The sequence below is a fragment of the Cryptotermes secundus genome, unplaced genomic scaffold, assembly GCF_002891405.2.
Source record: "Cryptotermes secundus unplaced genomic scaffold, Csec_1.0 scaffold73, whole genome shotgun sequence".
Lineage (NCBI taxonomy): Eukaryota > Metazoa > Arthropoda > Insecta > Blattodea > Kalotermitidae > Cryptotermes > Cryptotermes secundus.
In genome coordinates this window covers 2,771,472-2,786,502 of record NW_019738871.1, presented here as the reverse complement: position 1 = coordinate 2,786,502, position 15,031 = coordinate 2,771,472, and the positions used below count along the sequence as shown (strand labels likewise).

General features: G+C 40.7%; 1 protein-coding gene across 4 annotated transcripts in view; it reads left to right on the top strand.

The window, feature by feature from the left end:
• The first annotated feature begins 6,488 nt into the window (after positions 1–6,488).
• The window catches only part of LOC111871046 (GATOR complex protein NPRL3), a 13,886-nt gene continuing 5,343 nt past the window's right edge, over positions 6,489–15,031 (top strand). The window contains exons 1-6 of one of the 4 annotated variants that reach the window (XM_023863783.2): positions 6,489–6,612; positions 8,072–8,589; positions 9,885–10,106; positions 12,230–12,404; positions 12,498–12,662; positions 14,324–14,503. In XM_023863783.2, coding sequence (XP_023719551.1) covers positions 8,078–8,589; positions 9,885–10,106; positions 12,230–12,404; positions 12,498–12,662; positions 14,324–14,503 — 1,254 coding nt within the window. In that variant the 5' untranslated portion in view covers positions 6,489–6,612; positions 8,072–8,077. Of the gene's footprint in view, positions 6,613–6,661; positions 6,944–8,071; positions 8,590–9,884; positions 10,107–12,229; positions 12,405–12,497; positions 12,663–14,323; positions 14,504–15,031 lie in introns of those variants that run through there. The other 3 variants (XM_023863784.2, XM_023863782.2, XM_023863781.2) reach the window with 3 other exon arrangements.

Sequence of the window (15,031 nt, the reverse complement as noted above, 5' to 3'; positions counted from 1 at the left end):
ACGAATTCCTCTCGAATACAAGTCTAGAGTGTTGTCGCTATGCCAACCCGCTTGCTACATGTGAACATGGTTAAAAACTTCAAGTTCCATAAAGATGCGCGGGGGGGGGAGATTCCTTCACTCGCTGAGCGACTGTCTTCTTGTAAAGGCAAATTCAGATCCATGAATTTAGATTACTCCATACAGACCTTAGAATTGAATGAAGGAAGGCATAGCTCGAGAGTAATATGTAAGGATTATGAGGCCGGTACAGGCATCAAGTTTCGCAATCTAAGAAAATAAGAAGAAAAAGAAGAAGAAGACTACTAAGACGAATCGATTGTGTTGCAACGTGACAGAGTTTGATATGAACAGGCATTTTAATTAAGTAGCGTACTGCTCTACCTGACAGAAGGCCTCAGGGGCATTCCTCTGCTTTGCCCAGGTTCTTAGGTGCCACTGTGCATGAGACGCAAGAATCGTTCGTCAGCTTGCAGTGCCACTAATTGGGACACCACTCTGTAGGTCAGAGCAACACCAACTGCAATTTTGCAGCCTCTAACGCGTCGAAGTACCAAAGCCACCTAAATAATTTTTAACAATTCCCTTCGTACCTCACAGGAAACACTCTGTGTCTCCGTTATAAGACCTATCAGTTAATGTTGTTAGGGAAATAATAGCTGTTTACTTCGAGAATCATATGAAGCAAGTATGCTATGTGGGCAGAATGTTAAAGCATATGATACTTATAGTTGGTACTCTTGTTTAAATGTTTAAACCAAAACTTACACAGTGATCATGGAATGTGTATTCTTGTGTCCCTAACAAATTTTGAAAATATCGACCATATTTTAAGCGCTCTTGGCAAAATAAAAAAGAACGCTTTATATGGATATAATGTCTGTCCTTCTACCTGTAACTTGGTATCAGCCCCAAATCGTTCACTTATTTCCTTCAGATCTGACAAGGCAGAATTTCACTAAAAGCCGTTGGGTAATTACCTGGCGAAGCCTAGTTTATATGAGGTCATAAGTGGACGTACCACAAACCGTTCAAATTGATGAAATTCGAACTAAGAGACTTCAACTAATTCGCATTTTGCCAAGATCAAGCTTAAGCAAGCTTAATAATAAGCCTCAAAGAACGCCATTGATAATATTTTAGCGTACAGAGCCCCAGGCAGGCAACAAGAAGATGTCGCACAAAATCATGAGAATGAACATGCTCTAAGCATAGGACAAGGCGAAGCCAGACACAGAAAATGTAAGAGGCTTACAATCAGTTCGTCCGGTCTATAGTTATGAATATCATTATTAGAAATACTAACTGACCGATTCTTGAGATTAGGCATTGGCCATTCGGAATACTGGCTACAAGACCAAGAAACATGGTTCGATCTCTGGTGGGGTCAGGGCCGTACTTCTTCGCCACAACGACCAGACTTCTTCTAGGACCAAACTCCCACCCAGTTGTTACTGGAGAAATTTTGCCTAGAGGTACAGCTGCCGGAGCACGTGAACCTGATTTTAGGCCTAACGTAATCTCGAAGTTAACAAAGCATCAAGCTTCATACCTCCATTTCCACATACATCTTCATGGTGTGGCACGTAATCACGCATGTTCCTCCGGTAAAGTTCCACCAGAGTACACGCCGTCATATCGTCACATAAGATAAGGTAGCACTTTTCAGAAAGTGCACGACCTTGTTAGGAGACCGGACACTGCTATTTTACAAAGTCCTGTAGGGTCGAAAACAAAAATATCAGTGCAAGATAATTACGAATATTTGGTAAGGCTCGTTGTCGCCGTCAGGCGTGGGAAGCCAGTCTTTCGCCCTCTCTGGAATTCTGGATGAAAAAAGTCAAAAGTGGTGGAAGAAAGAAATATAGCAAACATTAATACCGAAAATTGAAGTGTTTAGAAATATTCTTATATCCTCAATACCCTAGGGCCATCAATAAAACAATATTGAGCTACTTAAACGTCTGTCCGTAAGCAAGCCTCACCCGACCCTTTGGAAGAATACCGGATGTTTCAGGCTTTCAATCTTGCCTCGCTTGTCCGTCCTGGTATGTACTCAGGCAGTTTACAAGACGGTAAACATTTAGGTATGCCTGATGTGTGCGGGCATTCCACGTAACGCCACATTTCATACTTTTCCTGTCCGCATAGAACTACACTAGTAGGGCTTCGGGCAGTTTATATTAATGCCNGTTGTTACTGGAGAAATTTTGCCTAGAGGTACAGCTGCCGGAGCACGTGAACCTGATTTTAGGCCTAACGTAATCTCGAAGTTAACAAAGCATCAAGCTTCATACCTCCATTTCCACATACATCTTCATGGTGTGGCACGTAATCACGCATGTTCCTCCGGTAAAGTTCCACCAGAGTACACGCCGTCATATCGTCACATAAGATAAGGTAGCACTTTTCAGAAAGTGCACGACCTTGTTAGGAGACCGGACACTGCTATTTTACAAAGTCCTGTAGGGTCGAAAACAAAAATATCAGTGCAAGATAATTACGAATATTTGGTAAGGCTCGTTGTCGCCGTCAGGCGTGGGAAGCCAGTCTTTCGCCCTCTCTGGAATTCTGGATGAAAAAAGTCAAAAGTGGTGGAAGAAAGAAATATAGCAAACATTAATACCGAAAATTGAAGTGTTTAGAAATATTCTTATATCCTCAATACCCTAGGGCCATCAATAAAACAATATTGAGCTACTTAAACGTCTGTCCGTAAGCAAGTCTCACCCGACCCTTTGGAAGAATACCGGATGTTTCAGGCTTTCAATCTTGCCTCGCTTCTCCGTCCTGGTATGTACTCAGGCAGTTTACAAGACGGTAAACATTTAGGTATGCCTGATGTGTGCGGGCATTCCACGTAACGCCACATTTCATACTTTTCCTGTCCGCATAGAACTACACTAGTAGGGCTTCGGGCAGTTTATATTAATGCCACATCAATTTGCCGGTGTGTAGCAGGATATGTTCTGCTACAGTTCTCAGAAAACGTAGATATTCATATGACGTTGCTTACGTCAGGAGGCCAGCAAATCTTTGTCTTATTGGGCGAATGAGTAATGCTGACAAGATGATGACTTACGAAGAAAAATCGGCGGATCATGATTTGAGGGGGGGGGGGGAACAGGTTCTATGTACGTCTAAAAACAGCTATCGGGCTGGTTGCATGAAGGCGTTGCTAGTAAATAGGGAGCATCCCCGAACCAACGTGTCATGAGAATAAAATGGCTGCCTACATCAGTCTTGTAGTTGCTCCAGGGTATGTAGGAAATAATTCCTCGACTTGATAACATATTATTGAACTACGTGCAGCAGACCTCTTGAGAATCCTATAGTCGCCCGGCTGGTTAAGAAATACCTCACCTTACATAGAAGGCGACTACGGTATTCATTACTGTGTTTTGGAAAATTATTCGCCACAAAAAGTATACAGATCTCAGAAAAATTGCCCTCTACTTCACACCAAATTTATATCTGCTTACCTATGTGAAACGGCCTTCTCGGCCATGAATATTAAAAAAAAAAAGAACTCCATGGCCTGTGGTCAGCAAGCGAACTATACCGACCTAGCTAAGTTAGTGCAAAAGTTTGCGGATAAAGGGTATCGCGTGGCCAATGCAAAGGATCCTCACGACCGTTAATTTCGGTTTTCTAGACAGGATACGCTATTTCCTTGAAATAGCTCCTCAGTTATCCTCACGAGGCTGAGTGGACCTCGTTCCAGACCCACTACTTCTCACAAAATCTGGTAGCGCCGGGAATAGAACGCGGGACCTTTGGATCTGTAACCAGTAACTCTGACCACTAGACCACTGAGGCGGTCTGGATGAATATTATCAAATCAAAATATGGCTCCTGTCTCACAGATAACAACTTGGACACGTGATCACGGCTAGCAGTTGTCATTTTTTTTACTGTCCCTGCAGCCGCCTTGGGCCCTGGCCTCGGATATTCAGTTTTATGATCTTTTTACAGAAGGTATGACTCCTTGGACGAGTGATCAGCCCGTCGCACGGCCTCTACCTAAACACAGGCCAACACAAACACAGAATAAACGCATACATATACCAAGCATCCATGCCTTGTGTGGGATTCGAACCCACAATCCCAGCTTCCGAGCGAGCGAGGACAGTACATGCCTTATACCGCTCGGCTACCGTAACCGGCAATGTATAAGAATAATATATAAGAATTCAGTTCGTACCTCACAGGAAACAGATCCGAACCCACGATCCCGGCTTCCGAGCGAGCGAAGACAGTGCATGCCTTAGACCGCTCGGCTACCGTAACCGGCAATGTATAAGAATAATATATAAGAATTCAGTTCGTACCTCACAGGAAACAGATCCGAACCCACGATCCCGGCTTCCGAGCGAGCGAAGACAGTGCATGCCTTAGACCGCTCGGCTACCGTAACCGGCAATGTATAAGAATAATATATAAGAATTCAGTTCGTACCTCACAGGAAACAGATCCGAACCCACGATCCCGGCTTCCGAGCGAGCGAAGACAGTACATGCCTATACCGCTCGGCTACCGTGACCGGCAGCAGTTGTCAATTAGACACCGAAATTCTCGAAAGAAGTGTATTCGAGGTAGTGCAGGTATTCTTCATTTTGTTAATGAAACGTGTGTTCTCGTGTGGTTCATGTCATTTTATATTAGTTCCGAACCTTCTTTTTATGAAAATACATATTCTAAAATTTTCACGTCATTAAAATTTAATACGATTTGTAGGAGCAAGTTGGTGTAAATTCTGAAACAGAACTTGATATTTGAGCTTAATCTATGAAATCAGTGTGTTTATGCGTCCTAATTACACCGAAGAAAATGTATATTAAATGAAATAAATTAATGGATCACGGATTTGCGGACAGTTTTAAAGTAGCCATTGCCATGCAAAAGTCTGCCAAGCCAGAAGGTGAGATTTGAGGCTATGAATGGCTATGAAGCTTATTGTCTTCCCAGTGTGACTCCGTATAGCTTGGTACATAGATTCCTATAAAAAATACATTGCTGTGATTTCTGGAAAGATTAATCTTAATCCTGTTACACCATGGCGAGGTGGGTTGCTTTCTGAAAGAAGTTTCATACTGTTTTAATACCGTTTGTCACTTGTTCACTGAAGCCAACCGCGTTAAGACGAATTGTTTCCCGCGGTAATAAATGCAACCGAGTAAAAATATTCCGTTACTATTATATGCAGATTATACACAATATTTTAACATTGGAAATAATTTTGTCATATTTTACATAGTTCTACATTAAAATGCTGAATGATTGGATAATACTCTTCTAGAAATTAATAAAGGAGTTCGACAAGGATGCCCATTATCACCGATACTGTTTAATACTTACACTGACAGAATCATCAAAGATTGGCTACAAGTGATCAAACAAAACTTTTTAGCAGAGGTCTTAATTCTAAATGCGGACGACCAGGCAATCGGGTCGCGTACAGAATATGAACTAATATTAACTGCAAAGCGCAGCATATGCACCGAACAATATAGTTATTAAATATAATTTGAAGACTTCGGTAAATAACACAAATGCAATGGCTATGAAAGGAAAGGCAAATGTGCGAACTAAAATAGTGATAAATAATAACATAATCGAACAAGTAAATGGTTTTAATTACTTAGGGTACACAATTACAGTATCAAACAACAGATTTAGAAATACAAATGAATAGATTTAATCAACTGTGCAACACAGTACGAAGAACATCGAATAACAAGACAAGAAAAGAGGCACATAAAGTTTTATAGAGCTATGGCAGTACTTGCGCTTACATACGGATCCGAAATGTGGATTATAACGTAAAAACGTGAAAGAAAACCGAAACTGCAGAAATGAAACACTTTAGGAGTGTAGAAGGCTACACAAGAAAAGTCCAAATAATTTCTATATGTAATAATACAAATGCCGTCGTGAATGCAACAATTTGTTTGGTTGTAGTTCTTTGTCCTTTCTTCCTCTACACTACATGTTTCGGCCGTAACTGGTCATCATCAGGTGTATTTTTCACTACGTATCTGTCACACTGCACACAATCCAAAATCTAAAACACCAGCCTGTCAGTTTTGTTTAAAATCTCGCCAACATACGCTAGTCAATTTGATTTTAGAATTCCAGTTTAAAATTTAAATAAGTTCTTAAATTGGGGAAGACCTGAAAACTTTTAATTTAAATGCTAAAATTATAAAATCCAAATCGCGATGGAAATATCGTGTGCAACGAATGGGAGATAGAGGGATTCCGAAGAAAATTATAATATACAACCCAAAAATGAAACGGGCCGTAGGAAGCCCACAGGTAAGACTGAAAGATTAGCATATTCTACAAGGTGACGTAATACATGATGATGATGATGATGATGATTCCTAGGATACAAACAATGGTAAATCAGTGAAATCAGTGAATTGTGATCCGTGGAAGTGAATGTACAGATCGATCCTTTGTTACATGCTTCGATAAAGCGCCGCCGTACCTAAAATTTGAAAGACCAACAGTTTTAACAATCTGTAGCAGTTTTAAGAGGACAAGAATTTTAAAGACAGAACTGAATTCTTGTCCGTCAAACCTTGAACTAAGGGAACAGAGATCCGCGTAAGTCTGATCATAGATCGATCCCTCGTTACATAATTCGAAGTGGCTCCGCCATACTGAATAGTGGCACGAACTACAGTGTTTATAATGGTTTATAATCTGTGGCAGGTTTGGTCGTTGTGGTAGTGGAAGAGTTGAGAAGAGATAGATATGATTGATTTCCTCCCAAACATTGATTACGAGTTGTGCATTTTATTACATTTGAGCTTGCGCTTCTTACTTCTAATGTTTGCTGAACTTGCAGCAAGGTCGGTGCGGTCGATGCTGGTGTAAGTTGTAGTTGTCAAACGTCTGGCATGAGTTGGAGGGTTAAGGGTGTCACTGTGTGCGGGTGAGCTTGCGTTTGATATTTTGAACGTAGTTTGTAGAACTATAAGAAGCCTTAAGTTTTGAAATTCAAGACGAATTTTGGTATAAAAAATTCTCATGAAAATTGATTCTCCATATTTGCCATGTTATATTGCAGAATCAGTAATTCAGGATTGGGTGAGAAGCATGGGATGCTTCTAATTTATTTTGGAACCAATTTCAGAGTAATGAAGCAAACCGTCCATGCATGTAAATTATAAGCACTATTACTGCAATATCAGAACAGTACGATACAAATTATAATGTAGAGTTTGAGGACTAAGGCACTGAAATGAATTTTAACTCTTCCACCACTCTTTGGTGACAGAAGTGTGGCATTTTTCAAACTTACAACCACTTTTGTCAGATGGGAACAGTTTTGACATTCTTGTTTTCTGTAGGGAAGGAAAGAATGTTACTATTTTAGCACATCCTGTATGAAATAAAGACTTAAAATATAATCTCATTACCGCAGCTACTATGACTTCTTCTGCTACCATCACCACCAGCACTAGTGGTACTGTCTTCATTGTTTCTAGCTACAAAAATTTCAGAAATCTGCCATTCCAGCAAACAGTTCATTGTAGAAAATTTGCCAGTATTTAACTGGGGCTACTAAACATTACCAGGTGATGCAAGTAAGGTCAAAATTTTATTTGCATGTTTGTCTCACACAAGCACAGCCCATTATAGAAGTTTGCTTATAAAAACAAAACCCAAAGCTTAACCATGAAAAACTTTAGAAATATATTTTTAAAACACTGAACCTAAAGTGTAAGTTTTTTAAAAACAAAACCAAAAGCTGAAGCTTGTGGATTTGTTAGAGCCAAATTCCAGAGTTAGACTTTGAGTGCTGTTTTTAACAGCTAAACGCCTGAAGTTGGTGGTATGGACACAGAAGACAACATTGCTAACACTTCGAAGTTACATGGCCCACCTGCCAATATGTAGGTACCTAACCGCCCATACAGTGGGAGTGGTCTGTTAAAGTTTCTGCATTTAATATTGAATTGTCCCAATGAAATAAGTTATTATACTCGTAGAATGGGAAGGAAAGTGGTGGGGGGAGCTATCGTGGTGTAACTTCAAAGGAACGGTTTTTTTGTTATAGAATGCCATGATGGACCCAAATCCTCTGAGTGTTATCCTTGTGAAAAGTGACAGTAAGGGCGATCGATTGCTGTTCCGTTATCCATACACTACAGATGCACGCAGTGAAGCTGGACAACAGAACCGACGCCGCAATCCATATGCACTGACGATAACAGAGGACCTACTGCAGACACCTCCCCCTCAGACTTCCAATATCTGCAATGGTCACCTTACTGGGTTCTCAGACGAAGTGCTTTCCACACTCTTTGCAGTGAAGCCAGAGCTCTGTGAACGCAAGTTTGAACTGAAGGTGAATGATGTACGTTTTGTAGGGCACCCCACCGTGCTCAGTGACTCAATCATCCTCACCAATATAGTGTTTGCCCTACATGCCACAGCTAGCCACTCCATTGTCAAGTGCTACTACGATCTGAGTAAGAGACTTGGCATTGCACTGCGGCATGAGGAGCGGCGTTGTGGCTACCTTAGTCAGGAGACAAAGACCATGGTCATGGCACATGATGAAGTGGCTGCCAGGTGAGATTAATGCATGCAAGTACTCCTGCAAGACTTCCACAAAACAACATTTGTACCTTGTATTTGTTTGGATGGTTGAAAAGCAGGATAGCATAACATGAAGACTGATTATAAAGGAAGAAGGAGGTGTGTATGTTTGTGTGAATTGAAAAACAAGGAAGGATTTCCAAAGCATTTAATAGTTTAATAATATATGTTTGTCTGTCTGCAAGTAAGAACACCCAAATTATGTGACTGATTTTGTTGAAACTTGTTTCCAAACACATACACTAAATTTTGTAAAAGTATTTCCATTTCAAGTAGTTTCTCTCATTTTAAAAGTTGAATACATATTTGTGCATACCTTGCTAAATATTTCTGAGAGTCCTGAATGACAGTTGCATGACAAAGCAGGTTGGTAAAGCAGTAGCTCTTTTAACTTCTATTTAAGATGCATTCTTTCAGATCTCAGCTGGGACATCACTGCTGTCAGTGAGTTCTGTTATTTTGATTTGAAAATCATATTTTTGTAATACAAATCAATGTTGGGATTCTTGGTAAAGTAAGCCGATGGTCAAAGTACGTGCACTGAGCTGTATTTCCACAGAGTGACCATGTGATCACCAAAAAATGTTATTTCAAGATATTTATTAAAATCATGGTTGACCAAAAATCGGGATTGAGTGATTAGCACTTCTTCATAATCAGGAGATCCCAGTTTCAAATCTCAGCTCAGAAACTGACTCTCCTAACTACAGTTTTTGTGGCTTGCAGTTCCACCAGGTAAATAGACAGAGAAGAAGGCTATGAATATCCCTTCCACTTTCTTTTCAATCCATTATTCAGTATCAGCAAATCATTTGACAGTATGTAGCTGAGTTATAGAATGCATTATAGATCACTGTGGTCGCGGTACGAGGGCCAAGAAGGCCCACCCCTTATACATATAGAATGCATTCAAGGAATTATAAGTAAGTAAATATAGAAGGATGATTACATGCAGAAATTTTGGGTTAGATATTCCTTTTGAAAAGTCTGAAGTCAACTGATGTTTCAGAGGTACATGTTGCTTCCATCTTCAGGATCAAAAAATAAACCAACCAAGTAACAAACATGAAGGCCATTGGAAGCTCTGCTAGTTTTGTGCTTTGCTTATTTTTCAACCCTGAAGATGGAGGCGACATGATCCTCAGAAACATCGGCTGACTTTCAGTGGACTGCAAGGTGTTAGAACTCTTCATGACTGCCTCTGTGAGAACGTTTTGTTTGTTGCCAAATTCAACTTATAGTTCAGCATGAATTGTGGGCTTGTGCAGACCAGAGGGAGAGAAGCCAGAGGATGCTGATTCTCCATTCAACCTGATTTTGGAGCGTAGTACCCTGGCACGCAACTTGAAGGCTGTGTACGACGACCTGATCTCAATGGGTGTTGTACATGTGCGTGTCAACAGGTGGATAGAAGTGAGTTTCTGTCTGCCACAGAAAGTGCACCAGTTTGACAAGAAGGACTTCATCATTGAACCTGAGTCCATACACAGGTGACTGGCTATATCTTGTTTGTTGTTTGCATATGTGGAGAGAGTCATGTCATCTGCCTGGAAATGCTGATTTAGATTAATACATTTCATTAGAAAATTTATATTATGATATAAGTGGCACTGGATTGAGAGTGTAAGGTGTCATATGAACAAAGGAAAGTTTCCGAATTAACAAACTCCATGAAACAGAGACATTCTGTATTTTTTGTCACTTATTTAGTGATGCTACAGTGTGTTGAGAATATTGGACTGAAGAGAGATGAAGTGACAGGAGGTTGGAGAAAACTGCATAATGAGGAGCTTCATAACTTGTACTCTTCTCCAAGTGTAATTAGAATGAACAGGTCAAGGAGGATGATATGGGCAGGGCGCGTAGCACAAATGGGGGATAAGAGGAATGCATATAGGATATTGGTGGAAAAGCCAGAAGGAAAGAGACCACTGGGAAGACCAAAATGTAGGTGGGTGGGAAATATTAAATTGGATCTTAGAGAGATAGGTTGGGATGGTATGGAATGGATTGATCTGGCTCAGGATAGGGACCAGTGGAGGGCTCTCATGAACGCTGTAATAAACCTTCATGTTCAGTAAAATGCTATGAAGTTCTTGAGTAGCTGCACAACCAGCAGCTTCTCAAGAAGGGCTCAGCTCTCAGAGAGAGTGAGTGAGTATTTAAGGATGCTTTCAGTAGCAAAAGTTCATAGCATCAGATGGTAGAGTAACTAATGAATTGGGAAGGATTTGGAAGGGAACAGGCGTGGCCTAATCCAGATACTATTTACTATTTGCCTGAAGAGACTGAGAAAAACCACAAAAAAAGAAAACTCTTTGAGAGTATCCAGTTTGTTAAGGGCCATGTTTGAGCTGCACACTTTCCAAATACAGTCCAAGAGCCCCTATACCAGCTGGTTCAGTCAGACTCCTTGAGATCTAATAGGTAGTGAAGAAACACTCATCCTCTTCTGGTACCCAAAGGTTCATTTCTGTACTAACAAGAGCTCACCTCCTGTTCATATCCTGAACCACATGAACCCAGTCTGCACATTACATTATATTTATTTAAGATCCATTTTAATATTACCCTTCCATATATGCCTAGGCCTTCAAAATACTCCCTTCCCATGATGCTTTACAGCCAGATCTGTATGTGTTTCTCATTCCATCCATGCATGCTACAGTCTCCACCTGTATAATTTTTCTTGATCACTCTTGATAACATTTGATGAAGAGCACAAATTATGAAGCTCCTCCTTACATAGTTTTCTGCAGCATCCTGTCACTTCTTCTGGTGTAGCTCCAGATGTTCTCATCAGCACTCTGTTGGCTCTGAGGAGATTTAACACCAGAAGCAGCAATTGACAGATATTTCAACAGCTAACACTCTTCCCAAAAATTAATCTGTAAATTTTTATCAGTTAAGTATTTTGCATTTTGCTCATTCCAGGGTTGAGGATGTACTATTTGAATATTTCAATGTGACCATATGCAATGAAGCCTTCTCAGGTATCAGTGTGGAGTTAGTATGCAGCATTTCAAAGACCACATTAATCTCCTGATAATGGAGACACACAATTTCCATAATNATGCAATGAAGCCTTCTCAGGTATCAGTGTGGAGTTAGTATTGCGTCGAATATACTGTTTCAGCTCTACAGGCTACATAGCATTAAATTATCATAAATTGTGAGTTGGGAAAGATTTGGTAGGAGATGTTTACAGTATTTTTGAAGAAGTTATCATGTTACAGATCTGAATACACTGAGGGAAGCCATGATAAACCTTAGTAAAAATAGCCATTTCTCCACCTGAGATTTGAACAAACTACTTTTTAATACAAATTGGACATGTTACTGCTATATAAGTGTATATACATTTTCAGTCGCACAACATATATTCTTCCATCAATTTTCACAAGGTGGGCTGCGTGTTTCAGCTCATACGCACATTCACACAATCACTTCCATCCACATTCTTTCAAATTCATTATTTACTATCCGGTCACTTGATTGTAGACAGTATGAGCTACTGAAAGCATCGTTAAATGAACAACACTGTAATTTGGCTGAACACCAAGGAGCTGAAACATCATAGTTCACACTTGACATGTTTTTGTGATGTTATTAGGTGTCTGCAGTCACTGCGCCCATACCATGGGTTACTGCTGCTGGTGGAATCCAGTGAACTGCTGAACCACCTGCCCCCTGATGCCTCACCTGCTCTGGTGCGCCTCGTCCGCATGTACAGCCCCCTCAAGAGCCTTCAGACATTGGCTGCAGATGCTGACCTCACTGTATCCCAGGTGTGTGCACCCTGGCAGCTATGCTAACAGCCTAGCCTATTTTCCAGTTCTCCAGGCATGAGTGCATTATGAGTCATATTTATCTGTTCATAGGTGTTCCAGCTGGCAGGCCACCTGTTGTACTGGGCCAGGGCAACTGTAATCTACCCATTGTGTGAGAGTAATGTTTATGTCATTGCTCCAGATTCCCCAACACATGTCAGCTCTCCCCTTATCGAGCGCTTCTCGGAGCATTTTCCAGGCATGAACCTTTTGCAGGTATGAAATGTTAAATTCTCATGTAACTGATGAATGAGTCTGTGGACCTCGCTGTCCTTCTCTTACCACGTTGAATACCAGATTTAAATACCTCATGCTATCCTCTGTTCATGGGCAGTTTTTTAAACTTCAGCGAAATAATGCATCCAAGAACAATTTGTATTGTCACTCACCCTTGACTGATTTGTATGAAACCTGGAGGGAATGTGTGTGAAGACACTTTTCAGTAGCACTGAACAAAGCTTGCATATACTAATATATTGAGTTGTCCTTATTGTATCAGCTACACAAGCCCTACAACTCCAAGTGGAATTAGTCCCTGCACTGACAGTTTTCTCCAACATGTCTCCACTGAGTCTTGTTGGTGGATCAGAAGGTGCCCATCTTGTTATATTGGAGGGGCCAGCCTCTTCCTCTTCATCACTTGCTTGCAATGGTGGTCTTGCTGTGAACCAGGTCTTTGCAGTGGAGAGGAAGAAAACCTCATAAGTTGTCTTATTTTTGGGATTTAGAACACGATAAATTTTAAGTAAATTGAAGAGCCTGCAGTAACCTATACATGAAGCATGATGATTTTAGCAACTGATACAAGACGATTATGCTGAAGACAGTAAATCTAGTATCCTGTACACAGTGTGTTAAAATTAAATCCTTAAGTTTCAGAACTGTTTGGGCAGATTACATTAAATATAGGTAAACTTGATAACAGTGTATCATGTAGAAGTGTTGCAAAATTTGTGTACCTGGAAAGTGTAGTCAGAAAGAAAAACAATATTTATGCTGATATTAAGAGAAGATTGAATTTTGCTGATGTTGTTGCCATTTAGTTTGGAATATTTTATCTTTCTGTGTCCCATCTAAAAATCTGAGTTTTAAAATCTAAGAAATAGAATTTGATATGGGTGCTAAACTCAGTATCCTAATCCAGAGAACATATAAATGGAAGGTGTTTGAGAAGTGTCAAAGAGCATATTAGCATAGAGCACAAGTTTGGTACATTCCATTAAATAGTAATGCACTTCCTTATGCCACTGTTACAGCCAGAAATGTCAATTCGGATGAGATGTGTGGGACAATCAAGAAGTGCATACAAAACCTGAAGGGACGAGATTAATGGCAAGGTTAGGTGGGAGGGATGCACTATAAAGGCCAGCCAGTAAGAGGGTTTGATGCATGGATTGCCTTAATTCTGCTCAGGATAGGATCGATAGTAGGATTTTGTGAACACTGTGATGAAACTTGAACTTATACTGTGGTTGTCTGTGTTATGACACCACAAAGTCTTGTAGCTGGATTTTAGTGTTTTGAAGGTACATACTACCCCCATTTTCAGAGACAGAGTGGTTGCAGGTTCATTTTAACCATCTTGTATGACATGTATATTTTTCCCCTGCTGTGACCTTGAAAATGGAAGCAGTATGTTTATCTGAAATGTTGATATTCACCTAACATTGCATGGCATCGAACACAAAAGACTAGTTGGAACTATCGCCAGGTTGAAAACTTGGAAGTTTCAAGCTTCATAGAGCAGTGAATTTCATGGTGAGCGAAGTAGTTTTACATTGATGCTCTGTACTGTATAATTAACTAGGAACACACTGTCCACTGTTTGCATGAAGTCCAGTGTGTATCTACACCTTACTGTGAATGGCATTGAACAGGTAATGAGTGATTTCTCACTACCAACTTCCATCAGCCTGAAGATTAACCCCCTGAACCATCCGCAGCACCAGTCACAGCTTGTGCAGATGATAGTTTGGATGTTGCAGCACCGACTCTTGCTGCAGCTGCACACCTATGTGTACTTCATGCCAACAGCCAATGGGCCCCGTCTGCCTCAGGTTAGTGTCTGGTGATGGACAGGACTGTAGTGGCTTGCAGTTCTGGGTTGAAAGGTGACACAAAGCTGTGCTTATGGTTATATACGTGGTGCAATTCAAAAGTTCCCGAAATATATATTAATAAAAACTATTACATCTTACCTAGATCTTATTCTGCACCTTTAAAGTAGTCCCCTTGGGAGCGCATACACTGAACCCGGCGTTTCTGCCACTTTTCAAATGCATCCTGGAAGTCTTTCTTTGTTAGGGTGTTTAGTACCGTCTGTGTTTCCGCTTGAATTTCCTCAACTGTATCAAATCTTCGCCCCTTCAACTTGATTTTCATCTTGGGGAAGAGAAAGAAGTCACATGGAGCTAAGTCTGGCGAGTACGGTGGGTGGGGAACAACCACCATCTTGTTTTTAGCCAAAAATTCCTGCACAATGTAAGCCGTATGCGGTCATGCGTTGTCATGGTGGAGTACCCAGTCGTTCGTGCGCCACTTCTCTGGATGCTTTCTCCTCATGTTCCCCCTCAAACGCCTTAGAA